This window comes from Rattus rattus, chromosome 1 (genome assembly GCF_011064425.1).
Source record: "Rattus rattus isolate New Zealand chromosome 1, Rrattus_CSIRO_v1, whole genome shotgun sequence".
In the NCBI taxonomy this organism is placed as follows: domain Eukaryota; kingdom Metazoa; phylum Chordata; class Mammalia; order Rodentia; family Muridae; genus Rattus; species Rattus rattus.
This window is the reverse complement of record NC_046154.1, coordinates 6739139-6754782: the sequence shown is the minus strand read 5'-3', so window position 1 is coordinate 6754782 and position 15644 is coordinate 6739139. Positions and strand designations below refer to the sequence as shown.

Sequence of the window (15644 nt, the reverse complement as noted above, 5' to 3'; positions counted from 1 at the left end):
CAAAGACTATACATGGACTGACCCTGGGCTCCAACCTCATTAGCAATGAATATCCTATAAGAGCACCAGTGGAAGGGGAAGCCCTGGGTCCTGCTAAGACTGAACCCCAGTGAACTAGACTGTTGGGGGAGGGCGGCAAAGGGAACACCCATAAGGAAGGGGGGGGGAGGGGATGTTTGCCTGGAAACCGGGAAAGGGAATAACCATCAAGTTAATAAAAAAAAAAAAAAAAAAAAAAAAAAAAACATCCAGTGTGGCACAAGATATGCCACAGCCAGCTGTTCCCGCCAGGAGACATCTGGAAGGCTTCCCACCTTCTGCCATTTTAAAGAGTTCAGCAGAGAACGCCCTGCATGTTCGTTATGAAATGCACACATTTACCCCAGAAGCACCATCTCTTTCAGAGACATGTAGTCAGAGCTGCCATTGGCAGTAGAAATAGAGGCCATAAAAGCTCAGCACAGAGCAGCCCCCACTCACATCACAGTGGCAGAGTTCAGCCCTGGGGCCATGAGCATGAAGACCCTGCCATGGGAACACAGTGAGTACTGGGCTGTCAGAGGCTGGGGAAGCAAACAGGAGGCACACAAACCAGATCCGTTGGAAAGATTCCTAAAGACTTTCCTTGAACCTTCTAGAGTGACAAAGCATGAAGCATAATGGCCCCATTACCACTGCAGCTCCCTCAAAGAGGGCATGGCACGTGTCACTGGTGCTTCCGAGGGGGGCGCTTCCGAGGGGGCTGCTTCCGAGGGGGCTGCTTCCGAGGGGGCTGCTTCCGAGGGGGCTGCTTCCTCCTGGATCCTGTCTGAGGCCGATAGATCCTGCTGCGGTCGCACTGCAGCTTGTGTGTGGTCTTCTTGTGACAGGCGATGTGCACTAGCTTCAGGTTCTCGGCAGTGAAGAGCAGGCTGTAGAAGTACTCCCAGTTCACGTCCCTCCCGTCCTGGATCGCCTCAGCCAGCGTGGGCACCACGGTGCGCTTCTTCTCTATTCTGCCAAGTCAGGGGGAGACAGCCATTCTGCTGTGAGTGCCACACGCCACGGGGTGCCCTGCGCTCTCCCATTTTTTGTTTTGTTTGGGTCAACTTGACACAAGCTGGGGTCATCTAGGAAGAGGGTACCTCAACCGAGAAAATGACTTTATCAGATGGGTGTGTGAAAGGCTGAAGCAATTCTTCACTAATGACTGATTGCTGTGGGAGGGCCAGCTCACTGTGGGTGCCACCCCTGGGCTGATGGCCCTGGGCTGAATAAAAAGCAGGTTTGAGCAGGCCAGAAAAGAGTGCTCCTCCGTGGTCTCTGCATCAGTGCCTGCCTGAGTTACTGTCCTGACTGTCCTCCATGACAGACTGACTGCTTTAAAGTGAAATAAACCCATCCCTCCCCAGGCTGCTCTTGGTCAGTGCTTATCACAGCAACAGAAACCCTAAGACGAGGTGTGAGGACCCTGAAGGTTCACAGCCCAGAAGGGCAGTGGCAGCGAAATGGACAGGACTTAGGGATGAGTTAGCAGAGGAGCCCAGCACCAGGTTTCGTAGGCTGCTGACACTGGCCCATCCTCGACATGGGCTGTGGTGGCCAGAGTCAACGCTGCTTGTCTTCCTTTGCAAACTTGAGTAGTGGGCACGGCTTACCCTACTGAAGAGGACGGGAAAGCTGGGCCAGGGTCCCTCGCATGCCACTCAGCGGAGCAGAGCCTCATGCGTGAGCCCTTGTCAGCCTCTGCCGACCTCCATTTGTTCGTGTACCCATTTTACACAGCTGCCCACAGAGCCCCAGGCCTGTGTCTCCCACAGGCATGTAAGCCAAACATGTATGACCAGTGTGACACAGACATGGCAAGCAAACACAGTGTCATGTTGCTTCAGAGCCACTGAAACTGGGGCTCCATAAGGAACAAACACAGATCTGCTCCGCAGAGGCACTGACAGGCCACAACAGAAGATTGGTCACCAAAGAGAAATTCAGGCCCAAACACAGTTGCAAGGCCTCCCCCACGTTTATCTCCTCAATGCTCTGGAGCCTGGAAGTCTGGCCCAGGCTCGCAGTGGTCGGGTCTGGTCTGGTCTGGTCTGGTCTGGTCTGGTCTGGTCTGGTCTGGTCTGGTCTGATCTGGTCTGATCTGGTCAGGGTCCACTTCCTGGCCTGTCCTCATATAGCAATGAGAACATCCCCATGCTCTCCCACTCGCAAGAACATCTGCCCTCCCTGGATTATTCCACTCCCTGTGGCCTCACTTTACCTTCACTGTCTCCCAAAGGACCCATCCCCAGATGTGGTCTCACTGGGTGACAGTTGCAATGTGTGTCTGGGGTAGGAGGGACCACAACTGGGTCCACAGCAGGAGTTACCCTAAAACAGCAGCGCTGAGCCAGAGCATGCAAGCAGACCCAGCATGAAGAGGGTGGGCGGCCAGAAGGTTCCAGAATGCCCACGGGAATCCAAGAGACTGCAGGGGAGAATCAGAACTCTGCAGAATGGAGGACGAGTCACGGCAGGGCCAAAAGGAGAGGTTTGTCCCTGGTGTGTACTGCTGTCAGTTAAGGGGAATAAATCAAGCCATTCTCCAGGCAGCAGCTCCACGGCAGCCACCAGGAAACAGGGGTTGGTCTCCCTCACGGAGTGCACAGGAGACCCAGATGCCTGTGATCCCAGACTCAGTGGGAGACAGCCCCTCTCCAGCACTCAGTGGCAGCAGTGGCAAGAGGGAGGGACCCTCCTAACAGAAGTGCTAGGACCGCTCATTGGCGACTCAGAGCAGGAGCAGGGAGATACAGGAGGCAGTGAGCAGAGGAGTGGGAGACATAAGAAGGCAATGACCATGACGACAGGACCACTGTGCAAGCTCGAGGTCAGGTGGGGCAACGCTGAGAAAAGAGGCCTGGAAGAGAGAGGTGACAGGCGGGCCCAGGATGCACATTGAGACCAGGCACACAGGAGGTACAGCAAATGGCAAATGAGATTAATTGAAACCCACTTATTCGTGCAACAAAATATTGAACACATGCTGAACCAGCCACTATGTCTCTACACCGGGACAAGGGACCAGTACGGGATGGTCTCCGTTAGACAAGGCAAAAATGGCCGCTGCCACTAATGCGCTGACAAGAGATACCAAGAGCCCCTCCCAACCCCCGTGATGGTAACAGAAACCCAGAGTCCTGGCCTCTTACAGGTACCAGAGCCCAGAAAGGATGAGCAGAGCAACATGAAATGACAGACAGATGGACAGACAGACAGACAGACCAAAGCCACATCAGAACAGGCCCTGGTCCCGAAACACCAACCTCGGGAGCAGCTGGACACAAGCAACCTTGAGCATTCGTTAAAACACAAGAGGCAAATCTAGAGAACAAAGAGAAAGCCCAAACTAGGGCAGAAACTAGAAGTGAAAATAAAATCCAGGGGTTGGGGATTTAGCTCAGTAGTAGAGCGCTTGCCTAGCAAGCGCAAGGTCCTGGGCTCGGTTCCCAGCTCCGAAAAAAAAAAAAAAAAAAAATCCAACACAGTTGCACCTAAGCGCAGAGCAGCAGAGGCAGCTGCAGACAACGGGGGCAAGCAGATACCCCTGCACCTGCAGGAGGAATCGCAGGGTCTGTGCACACTTTGGCTTGCAGCCGGCATGCTGCAAATGGTACCTCAGACCCCAAGAGGGGGAGCCTGGTCTTCTCGGGCTCGTGATAAGAGATATCAGAAATGCGCCCAAAATACAGCAACGACGTCTGTCACACCAACAGTCAGGAAAGAATTAGTGCCCAGGACAAAAGTGAACAGCGAGCGAGGAGAAGCAGCCTGAGAGCTGTGGTGGCGGAGAGCCACAGAGGCAGCTAAGCGGGTGCCCACCTCAGTCAGGAAGATGCAGGGGCACAGTGACACCGAGTGGTGGTGGGGGCAGGAACTGACTTACAGTCACAAGAACAGCCAGAAAAGTCTGGAAGCACTCCGAAGGTGACCACAGTCATTAATTCCCCCAAAGAGACTGGAGGTCGGAGCCAGGGCAGTCCCTCATCTGGAGTGTGCACTGGCCCCAGGATACCCCTGTGATGCTGGGTGGGGCCCGAGTGCATTCCTCACCAGCTCTGGGTGCAGCCAGTCCACAGATCACACTGTCGGGCATGGAACTGGGAAACTAATGCTTCATCTCGGAGCGTCTATCCCAGCCCTGGATATCGGCGAGTACTCAGAATGGCCTGAATGCCTGGCAGGCGAACAAATGTGAAGCCAGAGTCTGTGGGAAGTGAAGACGTCTAGGCTGTTCCCCTGAGTTGTGTGGATGTACACACAGTGCAGAGCCAGAGAGTGGCGGCACACACCCGGGTAAAGGTTACGGTACACGAACAGGGCGTTAATGAGGCACATGCAGGACAGTGCTTCCCTGGCAACAGGGACAGGGCACTGAGCACAGAGGGATCAAGGGGTCCTCAGCTACAGTCACTTTTTGTAAGCTTTTAGTTATTCTGGTACCAAGAGTCAAGAAGTCGTTTGGAACACTCTGCCTTCGTAAAGCAAGGTCAAGGGTAGTTACAGTTAAGAGATACCACAGCTACAGAAACATGGGACTGCCCTACCCGGGTTCAACAGAAGAGACTGTAGCTTGCCCCGCTGTGAAACCATCCTGCTGGCCCTGCCTTCCCATACCACACCCTGGAGCTGGCTCCTCCAGCTCAAACACACAGCAACAGCCTCTTGGGGGCCAAAACTTGGCCATGAAGAGCCAGGCCACCATATCCAACCACAGATGTAGACAGAGGGACAGAGGGACAGACGGAGGGCAGAGGGGCAGCTTAGCACCAGGCATGGACAGCTGGTAGGGCAGTGGCATCTCTCTAGAACCCTTCCCATGAAGCATGTGGGCTTGAACCGCACAGGTATAATGCACCAGACCCGAGATGTGGCGGGCACTGGACCCCACGATGCTGGGCTGGTTCTGGTTAGAGAACTTGAGTCCTGGTGGCATACACTTACATATGGTCCAGGTTCCAGGTACTGAAGAGGATCCGGCTCTCTCTGTTGCCATACGGGTTGATGGAGTGTTTGGAGAGACAGCTCTCCAGGTCAAAGGGGCCCTGCAGTGAGCAAGGACAGACAGGGGTTGGGAAGACAGCAGTGAGGACCCTTCCCGCTCTCTTCCCGGCCATCAAGCTTGCTAAGGAACTGGCCTCATGAGATGTTTAGTTCACCAACAGACATTTGAACAGGCGGTGTCAGCACCTGTTATCTCCAGCACCGGGAGGCAAAGGCAGGAGGATTCACACTCAGGCCAGGGAGGTGGCTCGGGAGGAAAAAGTGCCTTCCACGTAAGCGTGGGAACCAGGTGTGATCCCCGCAGCCCGTGTGAAGGCCAGGTGTGGTTCATCTGACCACACTCCATCCGTGGCGTGTGCACACAAACATTACACACATATACACAAAAGCTTAAGTCTAGCCTTAACTACACAGTAAGACTCCATCTTCAAAAATGAACTTGTTTGGTGTTTGGTGGAGACTGAAATTTCTCTCTTTGGGGCTGGAGAGACAGTTCAGTGATGAAGAGTACTGACCGTTCTTCTGGGGGACCCAGGTCTGACTCCCACCGCCACGCGTGGCTCACCACTGCCTGTAACTTCAGTTCCAGGGGATATGACTCTGGCCTCCACGAGGCACCAAGCACATATGTGTCCAGACATACACACAGGCAAAACACCCAAACATGAACATTTTTTTAAACTCTGTCCTTGGAATTCTACCTGCCCCCTGCCATTCTACCACCTCCGATCTTATCCTCTGAGTTTCCAAAAAACGAAGGCATTTCCGTCCCTGTTACTAGAGACATCGTCCTTTCCTAGGTGCTGATACAGGTCCACATAGGAGCGGACCTGCTACTCCCAGTGTGCTCCTGTGCTCCCATGGTGCCACACCCCCCCACCCCCACCTTCCTTTGACTGTGGGGGCCACCAGCATCTCCTCTTGGGTTGGCAGCTGACCGTCCTCCAGGCCTCCTATCCCAGGAGGGCTGTGCTCACTGGTACTCTTAGTGGCCCTAGAACGAAAGGCACAGGCTTACCTGGCAGGAGAACCAGCCCTCTGGGGTACAAAGGCGGCTGCTGGCCTCTGCACCTCTGTCGAAATAGCTGCCGTTGTACTGCACGGACTTGAGCTTGTGGCACATGGAGCTGAGGACCCGCAGGTACTCTTCCCGAGCCGCTGCATCCACCATTGAGATGTAAGCGCTCACCTGCAAGACAGCCAGAGGCATCGCTGAGCCTGAGACATGCCCTGCCCATGCCCTAAGGCCTGCGTTCGGTTACCGACCTATGCGGAGCACCACCTGCCCCAGCCCAGGCCTACAGGGAGAGCAGCTGACCACTGCATAACTAACACTGCCTGGGAAAACCATTCTGGGCACTCGAGATGGATCAACGATGTGATCTGTCGGGCTGGGAGAACCAAACAAGATCAGGCCTAATCTCTGCTGCCTGCAGGTAGGTATCAGGATCAAGATACCAACAATGTTAGGTCATGGGGTTGGGGATTTAGCTCAGTGGTAGAGCGCTTGCCTAGCAAGTGCAAGGCCCTGGTTGGTCCTCAGCTCCTAAAAAAAAAAAAAAAAAAAAAAGACAAAAAAAAAAACAATGTTAGGTCATGTCAGGGCAGTCACCAAGGCTGCAGAACACAGAGCACCAGAACATTAGCTAGCAGTCTGCCACAGGGACAGCACAAGGTGCCTTTATCACGCCCCCCCAACCCCGCCCCCTGCAGCGCTTTCTACCTGCCAATAAATGAGGAGCCTTACACCAAAAAAAAAAAAACAAAAAAAAAAAAAAAAAAAAAGCCAGACAACGGTGGCCAAGCTGATCCCACTCTAGGAGGCAGAGGAGGAAGGCGGAAGGTTTAAAATCAAACAGAGCCCACACCTGCTGTTTCAGCTGCCTGGCCCCTCAGGCCTCTGCTGGCACGTGCCAGGCTTTGATTGTCCAGCAAACTCAAGCTCTGTGTATTCTCTCGGCCCTCCTGTCTGCCTGGGTTTGGCTCCTGACACCTAGAAGCAAAACAGTCAGGCATGGGGCACCACTGTCTGCGACGGTACGTGGAGACCTATCTCCAGCATGGACGATGGCTGAGAGGTATGTAAGTGCAGAGCAGTGCCGCACAGCTCGTGCCCAGTACAGACGCAGCCTGGGAGCCAGGTGGGCCCAGCGCAGACACAGCCTGGGAGCCCGGCAGGCACAGCATAGGCAGGCAGTGGCCACAGTAGCAAGAGAACAACCAAGGTGGTCGGGGCCTGAGGCCAGCTAGTCAGGCAGGTCCTCCACACCCGTGGGAAATGGGGGAGGGGAAGCGTCAACACAGCAGGGGCCTGTGTGAACACACGCACAGGTCGGGTTTCCCCACAGGTACTAACACTTAGTTCCAGCTACACAGCAGGGTCAGAAGACTTGGTGGAGGGTGTGCAGGAAGGAAAAAAGCATTCGAAGGATTCGAGAAGCTCAAGGGTGACACAGTGTGAAAGACAGACATGGGGAAGCCCTAGGTCTATGGCACTGTCCAACTCCTGTGCGGTTACCCAAGCTTCTGTTGATAAATGTGCCTACAAAGAAAGCAGGGAGAAGAAGAATCCTCAAGAGCCAAGCTCCTGGGGCTGGGGATTTAGCTCAGCGGTAGAGCGCTTACCTAGGAAGCGCAAGGCCCTGGGTTCGGTCCCCAGCTCCGAAAAAAAAAAAAAAAAAAAAAAGATAAGAGCCAAGCTCCTGTCCCCAAACCACCCAACCTAGATGAAGGGAGTCAGGCGGGGCCCGGTGTGGAAAGGCCCAGAAGCTCACCTGGCAAACCATTCCCAGTGACGGGCACCTCATACCCTCTGCCAAACGCAAGGAGAGCAGGAGCTAAGGCTGAGGCTGAGGCCCCTGACCCTAACCAAAGGGCACAGTCCAGAAAGGTTCTAATGCCTGCTGGACAATGGCGCCAGAGGCTAAAGTGCAGAAGAGACCAGATGCATGGGACGGGGAGGTACACACGCCTACCAAGTCTGCTACTTGGTAGCAGCCTTACACATATGCAGAGGGGTGACAACCATACAGTGGCTCCCCATCCTATGCGGAGTACTCATAGCATGACCTAAACGTGGCCTCACCTCTCTCAGGTAACCCCGGATCCGGCTCTCACAGCTGTATCTCAGGTAGCCAGACTTATTCCTGAATCGAGACTCCAAACCTGTAAGAAAGGTTTGAAATCCAGAGGGAGACCTTCTTGGTTTGCGTCTCACACAGCTCAGGAGCTGAGCAAACTAAAAAGGGACGGAGGGAAGCCCTCGGAAGCCTCCTCGCCCGCAGAGGTGCCTGAAAGTGGTGTGAGCTCTCCATTTGGGCGAACTGTTTATGAGGTAACAAAGTCACTGACAGGTTTCTGCTAGGCTGGTCCTTAAACCCTCAGACTTCAGTTAAAGTTAGCCCCATCTGGACTTAACGACTCAAGTGCTCACCCGCAGGAGAACGGACAACGGTGCTGCCCCATCGGTACAACAGGATGCTACTATTGAAAAGGAAGGGCGTTCATTCTGACACTGGCCACCCACAGACGCACATTAAGGACAGCATGCTGCAAGGGATGAGCGGCGGGACAAACACCGTAGGATTCCCCTCACGGGAGGTGCCACACGACACGTGGAGGTGTCCCGATTATAGAGCTGGAACCCGGAGAGGGAGAGCTTGGGCCGTGCGAGTGAAACAAGCCCTGAAAGCAAACGCCGGTCACGGTGACAGAACGAGGTGCAGGTGCTGACACACGCTGAGCCCCTCGAACTGCACCCTCAACTGCTACACGGGAGATTCACCCAACCGTAGGCCTTGACCATTTAAAAGTCTTACATCTGGCCAGGCGCGGTGGCGCATGCCGTTGATCCTAGCGCGTGGGAGGCAGAGGGGGGTGGATCTCTGGGCTTGAGGACAGCCTGGTCTATAAAGCGAGTTCCAGGACAGCCAGGGCTACACAGTAGAACCCTGTCTCAAAAAAAAAAAAAAAAAAAAAAAATCCTCACATATGAACTAAGTATGGAGATTGTCCTTTGTTTGAAAGGATTTAAGTTGTGTGTGTGTGTGTGTGTGTGTGTGTGTGTGTGTGTGTGTGTGTGTGGTGTATGAATTCGCCCATGTGTGTGCACATCTGTGCAGGTGCACTTACCCTGCATGCACATACAAAGGGCAGAGGTCACCACTAGGTGTCTTCCTTTATGACTCCCGACCCTTACCGATTGAGACCGGGTCTCTCACTAAGCCTAGAGCTCACTGAGCAATACTGGTTAACCAGCAAACCCCAGGGATCTGCCTGACTCTGTCCCCCAATACTGAGGTTAGACGTGTACCGCCCGCCACTCCTGGATTTTACATGGGGGCTGGGGATCTACATTCAGGTCACCATGCTTAAGTAGCAAGCACTGTCACTGAACCATCTCCCCTGCTTTTTATTGTCATTATTCCTTAAGAGACCAAGCCACCTACTACTTCCCAGGGTTACCCTGCATCAGGCACCTTAAATGACCTAGGGATGGTATGAAGTATATAGGAGAGGTCCCAAAAGTTTGCTGGCCAGTCAGTCTACCCTAACCGATAGGCTCTAGCCACTGAGACCCTGTCTGCAGGAGATAAATAGTATTCCTGAGAATGCTACTCAGTTATCCTTTAACTAACTCTCTTTCTCTTTCTCTCTCTCTATTGCTATCTTTCTCTCTCCTCTTTACCCCTCTCTCTCCCTTCTCTCCTCAGCCCCCACCACTCTCTCCTCTCCCTCAAATGACAAATTCTATGTTCCATGCATTTCCAGGCTGCCCAAGACACTGCCTCCACCCACGAGTCCTGGCTGGATACTTTCCCACGGACACCTTTTGCTATCACTCATTCCAGAGGCCAGTCCACCCTCGGTTGAGAAGCATTGGGATCTGAAATAGACAGAGATCTCCCTGAGCCTCTCTGCTCCAAAGAGGCCCTCCCCTGCCTGCCCCAGACACCCTGGCCGCCATGGTCATCCCAGCCCGCATACCTTCAAACCAGGATGGGTCCTGTTCCCGGGTCTCTGCAGTAATATTCTGGCTCACGTGATGCAGAAGGTCGGCCAGCAGCTTCTGCCTCAGTGGGGCCTGCTCGTCTGACAGCAGTTGCCGCGCAGCCTGGATGACCCCGGCATGTGGCTCGTTAAACACAGTGAGGAGACGTGTGATGTCACTCACATCTGCTACCACCGGGAGGCAAACAGAAACACATTCATGCTGTTCTGGCTCCACTCGGCCCCAGAGACGGCCAGATGTCAGGACTCTGGTGCCACCCACCCTTTCCCTGGACTGACACCCCCACTGGGGTGACACTATAATTCCATTCCTCTGGCCACCTCCTGTCAGGTGAGGGTTGTGGGATCCTAGAAAAGCAGCACACTTGGTCTTCTGGCCTTCTCTCTTCTACACCACCCATCACCTCCTTTGGTCATCTCCTTAGGACCCCATTTTCAGGCCTCCCAAACCCTCTCCCTACTGTTCCTTGGAGTCTTTGCACAAGTGCCGAGGGGTGACCTTTCTCAGCAAGCTAAGCCCTAAGTGCATTCTGCTGAGGATCTCAACCAAACAGGAGCAGACAGAATTCAGTAACACTTAGAAAGCACAGACCACAGCCATGACCATGAGGCTGCAGGTCTCGTTTGTAATCAGAACTCAGTGAGACCCACTGTGTTATTAACAAGCAGAAGAGGTAAGTTCTTGTGATACCAACGGATGCAGAAGATGCAGGACAAGAGGCTCCTGGACAGTGCAAATGCACAGCCAAGTGATAACCTGGATTTACCAAGGTCAGAACTTTGGAAGCTGGTTTCTGGGGGCACGTGCTTGGCATTCGAGCAGTTGGGAAGTAGTAGGAAGAAGTTTCAGGCCAGTCTTAGCTACAGAATGAACTTAAGGCCGCCTTGGCAGCATGTAACCTTGTCCTCCCCCTTTCCCTTGCAAATCTCAACTTTTTGCTCTAGTAGGGAGCGTGAAAGGAGCGAGGCCAGTTAGTTCGGTGGTTGGAGCTTGGTTCCAATAAAGAGAATGAAAACCTACTACACGGCAAGAGGTATTTGAAAACCACAGTTATCTTACATCAAACGCATAACCAGGATATTCTGGAGGTGGGATAAATACTTAAACAGCTTTATAAATCCGACTAAGAAACACAAAAGACATGAAGAATCACGTCACCGTAGAGTGCCTGCAGGCAGCAAATAGGAACATAGGAAGATGGCACCCAATCCAATTAGCCACCGGGGAAATTTGGATTAAGACTACAATGAGCTGTCATCACACCTACCTAGATAGCCTGAATGAAAACCAGGATACCTGAGAGCATTTCAGCACTCACCAGTCGCGGAACGGCCCCAAACAAAGGTGAACAGAGCCGCACTTGCTCCGCGCCCCCCTGCCCTGCCCTGCCCTGCCCTGCCCTGCTCTGCCCAGCACAGCACAGCACAACTGCACCTTGCCCATTCTCAATTCTTCCCCCTTGCCCTTAGCAGTTTCGAAATTAAAAACAAAGTTCTTGAGCAAAAACTTTTGGCATTCAGTGCCCCTGACCTGATCTCATAAACCGTGTAGGTCCCTCCCATCTCCAAAGTGTTCCTACTCACAGCCGTGCCAGGTCTCTCCAGCGGTGAGCAATAGGAGCTCAGAGTCGTTGGGAAGGCTCGGGAAGCAGTCGTCGGTCACCTCCGTGCCATCTTCGTACAGGCACAGCCGGGAGCCGGGCACCGGGAGCTGGAGGGCAAGAAGATCAGCTTGTCCCACCACAGTCCTGGCTTCCAAACAGTCAGCTCTGGGTACTGTAGAAGCCCAGCGCCGTTCAAGCCCATCCAAGAGGATGGAAATCGTGCGGGTAGAAGACAAGGTCCTCACCCCGCAGTACTGGCCCGGAATCCCTGACCCACCTGGAAGCGGATACAACCCTTGCGCAGCAGCTCCTGGCAGCTCCGGGCCGCCACGCCGAACTTGCACGAGCTGTGTAGAGCTCGCAACTTGACGCATTTGGGTTGGGGGAGCACCGCGCACATCGCAGAGCTGCCGTAGCGGACTCTGGTTGCACTGGACACGGGGGATGACCCTTGTAACGTTCCGACCCGGAACTGTGGTGCGTAGGCACGACCCGGAACCCTTTTCTCTACCTAAGTAGGTGCAACCGGAAACGTCCTACTACAGGACCTGTCCCCAGCCAGAATCCGCGAGGCCTGGGTGCGCACGCAGGCGCCGGTGGACAGACGCGCAGGCGTACAACGCGGGCCGGCCTGGTTGCCATGGGAGCTCAGCTGCGGCCCGGGCCCAGGGCAGAGGCAGCCCGGGCTGCTCCTCGGCTGCCCTCGCCTCAGAGGCCCGGGGTGGGGGCGGCTGGACCGAGGCCCCTCCGAAGGTAGCGGAGGCCGACATCGCAGCGGCCCGCCTCCTCCTCTCCGCGGTGCTCTGTGTCTCCGAGCGGCCGCGGTCTTCAGCAGGCACCCGGGGCGGAGTCTCCCTGACACCTGGCCTTGGAGGGACGCGGCTAGTGCCTGTTCCAGGCCTCTCGGCCGCGCAGTCAGCCTTAGTGTGCGGAATCAGGTTCGAGCTTCGCCTTGTCCTCTTCTGCATGCGTTACTGAACAGGACCAGTTGCCACGAGACTGAAGGTTGTAACTCTGGCCCCGGGTAGGCTACACTTCAATCCGTGTCGTTTGGGGGTTTTGTTTGTTCGCTGGGTTTGACTTGTCGAGCCTCTTAAGCTTGAAGATTCTCTAAAGCACTCTCAGTCTTTAAAATTAATTGCCTCAAGATTATTAATATTGTAACATTTACCTTTTCTTGAAAAGAAAACTGGAAACACTCCGTATCCTTGTAACAAAATGTTTGGAAGTTGCTACCTTGAGTTTGGGCTTAGGGCTGGAAAGATGACAGGGTAAGCTCACAACCAAACAGAAGATTTGGGGCTTAGTTTATAAGCAATTGCTAGGGTAAACATCACTTGACACTGCTGACTGTGGCTGCCCTAGGGGTAGCTGGAACACCGCAGGCCTCTGGTAACCAGCTAGTAACAGCATTGTATAGAGCCAAAAGTATCTGTGGTGGACTTTGTGGGGAGGGAAGGAACAGGAGGTGAAATGTCTCCGTCAGAAAATGAATGCTTTTGCAGGTGTCCTTTTTGAGGCCCCGGTGTTTTGGTCACACTGCCCGCACAATAGCTCTTCTGCAGGGGTCCTCAGTACCAATAATTTGTTTTGGTTTTATTGGGGATAGACTTGTATCAACATTCTGCTGAGCACAACTGTTGACAAAGGGAGTCGGGCCTGCTTTTCCTCTTTCTCGAGACTGTCTCACTGTGTAGCCCTGGAACTACTACATATAGACCATGCTGGCCTCAAACTCAGAGATCTTCCAAGTGCTGGTATCAAAGGGGTGTGCTACCATACCTGACACAGGGTCTTGGAGATATCTGGTCAAGGAATTAGAGAAGCTCATTAGATTTGGCTAGTCTCTAAGAATTCAAGTCATAACTGGGCATAGTGTCACATGCCTTCAATCCTAGTACTTGGGATGCCGAGGCAGGGGAATCTCTGTGAGTTCAAGGCCAGTCTAGACTACGGAACGAGTTCCAGGCCAGTCAGGGCTAAATAAGAGACTCTGTCCCAAAAATAAAAATGAAAAAAAAAAATCCAAGATAAGAACTGGGACTGGGGAAACAAGGTGTCAGGACAGAATTAGCACTTTTACTCCTAGATGGGGGCTGCCTAGGGTTTTGGAATTAAGACCTGGCGAGAGGTGATTGAAGTTGGATTTGAAGACTGTTTATCTGGTAGGAGCATAGGTGGAGCAGGCAGCTGTCCCCATCTGGATTAGGGATAAGAAAGAAGGGTGGAAACCAGTAAGCCTTCATACCGTGCTGCCCTTGGGTGCTAAAGGGGAGGATGGTAGTTGTGGGAAGTCAGCCCTAGGTTCAGAACCTGCATGAACTAGGAGTATGGTCTCACAGGTCAAAGGAGAGGAATGTTAAGTCACCCGGCAATGCTTGTGACTGCTCTTGACTATTTTGTGTGTCGGTTACCTCCACTCTGCCGTAACAGCCACAGGGGACTTGCCCTGAACTTCTTTGTTCTGTGTTAGGAGGAGTGATTTCCCTTCATATGCTTCAGCACCTTGCTTAGCTTGGTAACTGAGAAGTAACTAAGGGGCTGTACGTACTTTAGGCCCTCACTATGATCACATCTGGGGACCTGTGTGTTGCTCTCTGGCAGTGCCACCACCCAAGGTTAGCACCACTTGGGCAGGCCCTCCTTGGGCCTCAGCAGCTCTGGACTCTAGTCCTAGGAGTCTCTGTGGGGAGAAAACTCCTTTGCTGCGGCCTCTAGATCATCCTGGAATTGAGTGTCACCAGTTTCTTCTGGGCAACACGTGTTCCCATTCATGAACCTCGCTGTGCAGGGGTGTGGGAGTCATGGACTGTCCAAGCCTAGGAAAGTGTCATTAGGTTGGAGGGAAGTGCACAGTCACCACAGCCAAGCTCACTTTGTGCTGTTTTCCAACACAGAGAGCAGGGCGCCAGGCAGCAAAGTAGACATCACAGCATCACATCCTCCAAATGACAGGGGTTAGCTAGGATACAGATCTGTTCCCCAAAAGTCACTTTGAAGGAATCATTCAGCCAATTGTTTCTCCTCAAACACCCTCAGACTTGGCCATATCTCCCCTCAGCTTGGCAGCTTAGCTTCCAGCAGACTCTGTGTTAGGATGAACAGCGCTTCCCTTCTTCACTAGGACTGGGGATGGGGGCTGCCGCTGCTGCCTGTCACCAGAGCTGCCCCTGCTGCCTGCACCCACACCTCCATTGAGGGCCAAAACCCAAAGTTTTGTCTTACAGCCAGAGCCCATCCTTGCCCAGCTTCAATTCCCAGGTCAAGGGGGAGACTGACAACTGCTTGTTCCCTTCTAGAAGGGGAGGGGACATGGTGCTTTATTGGGCTTCTCTGGGTGGCTGTCCACATACTCTCAGGATCTGGGAGCCAGCAGATATCCTGGTCCAGCTTGTCCTTGATTTACACTTTAAAATGCCCTGAGTCAGGTTCTCAGCCCAACTGTGCTGCTTCTGCCCTGTTGCAGTCTGTCTACACTGCTTTTCCTAGGGCTACAAATGGACACAAGGCAGCTATTGCTACACTAACAATTAGTCCTTCCCTGCTCATTACCAGTCTTTAGTTTTCCCCATTATGAGGAAAGACACTGCACCCTACCAAAAGCTTTGGTTTTTGCCGGTAGTATCACAAATCTTAGACATCAGAAGTGTATTTCAGGGCTAGAGGGCCTGCATCAAAGTGGCTGCAGAGACAAGTGCCTCTGAGGTCTGGATCTTTTCTAGCTTCTGAAAACATCTTTCGTTCTCAGTCTGTATGTGGCATCTACCCTATGTATGTCTGTGCCTCCACTTCTTGTGTGTGTTTATTGAGGGGTTGTTTGGTGTGTACAAGTGTGTGAGTGCACGTGTGCATGTGTTTCTAGAGTGGTAGGTGTGCATGTGTGTGTCTTCTGTACAATAGGCAAACACTATTCCCCAGTGATACCTACCCCCAGATCCTTTTCCTCTTCTTAAAGTACCCCAGCCACATTGGATTCCCCCAGTAAGGTATCATTAATGTGAT

The 15644-nt window shown here is 53.3% G+C and overlaps 2 protein-coding genes across 3 annotated transcripts in view; one reads left to right on the top strand and one right to left on the bottom strand.

Annotated features, from left to right (window-relative positions):
- Positions 1–257: 257 nt before the first annotated feature.
- Dffb (DNA fragmentation factor subunit beta) lies at positions 258–12140 on the bottom strand. Of its 2 annotated transcripts, none has more exons than XM_032893674.1 (7): positions 11920–12140; positions 11623–11749; positions 10015–10206; positions 8114–8193; positions 6047–6217; positions 4969–5069; positions 258–995 (listed from the first exon to the last, which is right to left on the bottom strand). In XM_032893674.1, exons 1-7 carry the CDS (start codon positions 12040–12042, stop codon positions 707–709), a joined length of 1083 nt encoding a protein of 360 aa, XP_032749565.1. In that variant the 5' UTR covers positions 12043–12140; the 3' UTR covers positions 258–706. The 2 variants fall into 2 exon arrangements, with proteins under 2 accessions (XP_032749565.1, XP_032749573.1); XM_032893682.1 differs by having other exon boundaries at positions 10015–10203.
- A 14-nt stretch (positions 12141–12154) lies between these two features.
- Positions 12155–15644, top strand: part of Cep104 (centrosomal protein 104) — a 33007-nt gene continuing 29517 nt past the window's right edge. Inside the window, exon 1 of the mRNA XM_032893696.1 lies at positions 12155–12666. The gene's annotated coding sequence lies outside the window, so the exon portion shown is untranslated. The remainder of the gene's footprint in view (positions 12667–15644) is intronic.